Raw genomic sequence first — 2432 nt, forward strand, 5'->3', positions numbered from 1 at the left:
TTCATCAGGGAAACCATCTAAAAATTCATTCACCACCGCAATATTCTTAGGATCCTTCTCCTTCTTCCCCACATGGCTGATATGACATAAGTACATAGGTTGTCCTTGCCTAATGAGTCTTTGCAATTCTAAGTTCGACACCAAATTCGTTCTGGGTCCTTTTTGAAATTTCCGATATCTAACCTTTTCCCCTCTTGGTCTTTCTAGCGACACTCTCTGCTCCCTACATTCTATAGTGGCTTTATATTTTCCTAACCAGTCCATCCCCAAAATTACCTCTAAGCCTTCCATGCCTAACACATACAAGTCACTAGGAAAAATGACCCTCCCTATTCTTAAGGGTACTTCCCCTGTATCTCCTACAAAAATACTTCCTTTCATTACCATCTCGGTCTAGTAATGGCTTAGCAGGCTTTGCGTCTCCCCTAAACCCAGAATTTGTACTATACCTGCTTCCCTGAAAATTTCCGAAAGTTCTAGCTTTCTTCTGATAAAAGCCCGACGACCTCCCTGATGTCTGGCCTGCAATCTCCTTCCTCTTCTCAGGGACATTACTCTTCTCTTTTTCCTTCTCCTTCCTCAGAATGTTCCCTATTTGAGACGCACGCTTGTACATCTGTTCGAAGTTGTTATAGCGGTCGCTCTCAATATGTTTTTAAATGTCATACAACAATCCCAGTTCAAATCGCTGCATCTTTTTCTCCTCAGTGGGAACATCATCAGGACAGTACTGAATATATCCCATAAATTTTCGATAATATTCATCAACAGTCATGTCTCCCATTTTCAAACGAGTGAACTCGTTTGACTTATCTTTTCTCACGTGTAAAGGGTAAAATTTCTCTCGCATAGCCCTTTTAAACAAATCCCAATTAAGGACTCCATCAGCTTGTTCTAGTAACCCAGATCTACTATTTGCCCACCAATAGTCGGCTTCACCAACCAAATAAAACGCAACCTGGTTGACCTTCAGTTCCTCTAGGCACTCCACTACATCAAAAAGTTTATCAAATTCCCTTAAATAGAGTTCGAGTTCCGACGGTTCCCTTTTACCATTGAAAGTCGAGGGTTTGCTCTGACTGATCCTTTTACTCATATCAGAGGCTAATTCTGACACATATCTCTCTCGTGGAGTGCCTACATCCGCAAGTGCTCTTACTAAACTCCTTAGTATCCGGTTAGTACTCCTTCTAGACAGTCTTTTCCTAGAAATCGAAGGCATCTTCTGCAAGCGAAAGAAAAGGTACTAATCACAAGAACGTCCTAAGATTCGAAAGTTTTGGAGAAAGAACAGAGTTTTGCTGAGTTTTTGACTTAACATTTGTTTACTTATTTATTAGTACATAGGTGTATATATATATATATATATATATATATATATATATATATATATATATATATATATATATATATATATATATATATATATATATGTATATATATATATATATATATATATATATATATATATATGTATATATATATATATATATATATATATATATATATATATATATATATATATATATATATATATATATATATATATATATATATATATATATGTATATATATCTATATATATGTATATATATCTATATGTATATATATATATATATATATATATATATATATATGTATATATATATATATATATATATGTATATATATATATATATATGTATATATATATATATGTATATATATATATATATATATATATATATATATATATATATATATATATATGTATATATATATATATATATATATATATATATATATATATATATATATATATATATATATATATATGTATGTATATATTATTTATATATATATATATATATATATATATATATATATATATATATATATATATATATATATATATATATACATATATATATATATATATACATATATATATATATATATACATATATATATATATATATATATATATATATATATATATATATATATATATATATATATATATATATATATATATATATATATATATATGTATGTATGTATGTATATATATATATATATATATATATATATATATATATATATATATATATATATATATATATATATATATATATATATATATATATATATATATATATATATATATATATATATATATATATATATATATATATATATATATATAACTAAAAAAATGATTCAAATATATAACGCACATCACACCTCATTTGAAAGAAGAACATAAACATACTATAATATTTTATTGATATTCCCTGATACATCATAACTAATCCTCGAAAAACATTTACATCATTCTTAAAAGATAAAAAAAAAAGTTAAAATGAATAACTATAGGAAGGATATAAAAGAAAAGAGATAAAACATTTAATGCCAAGCGTCCCAAAAGTCAGTACGCTCATCATAATTTGCTA

At 26.2% G+C, this 2432-nt stretch overlaps 1 protein-coding gene across 1 annotated transcript; it reads right to left on the minus strand.

Annotated features, from left to right (window-relative positions):
• Positions 1 to 655: 655 nt before the first annotated feature.
• On the minus strand, positions 656 to 2228 carry LOC130820913 (uncharacterized). Its single transcript, XM_057686461.1, has 2 exons — positions 2217 to 2228; positions 656 to 1225 (listed from the first exon to the last, which is right to left on the minus strand). The coding sequence occupies exons 1-2, from the start codon at positions 2226 to 2228 to the stop codon at positions 656 to 658; spliced, it is 582 nt and encodes a 193-aa protein (XP_057542444.1).
• Positions 2229 to 2432: the final 204 nt, after the last annotated feature.

This window comes from Amaranthus tricolor, chromosome 8 (assembly GCF_026212465.1).
Source record: "Amaranthus tricolor cultivar Red isolate AtriRed21 chromosome 8, ASM2621246v1, whole genome shotgun sequence".
NCBI lineage: Eukaryota > Viridiplantae > Streptophyta > Magnoliopsida > Caryophyllales > Amaranthaceae > Amaranthus > Amaranthus tricolor.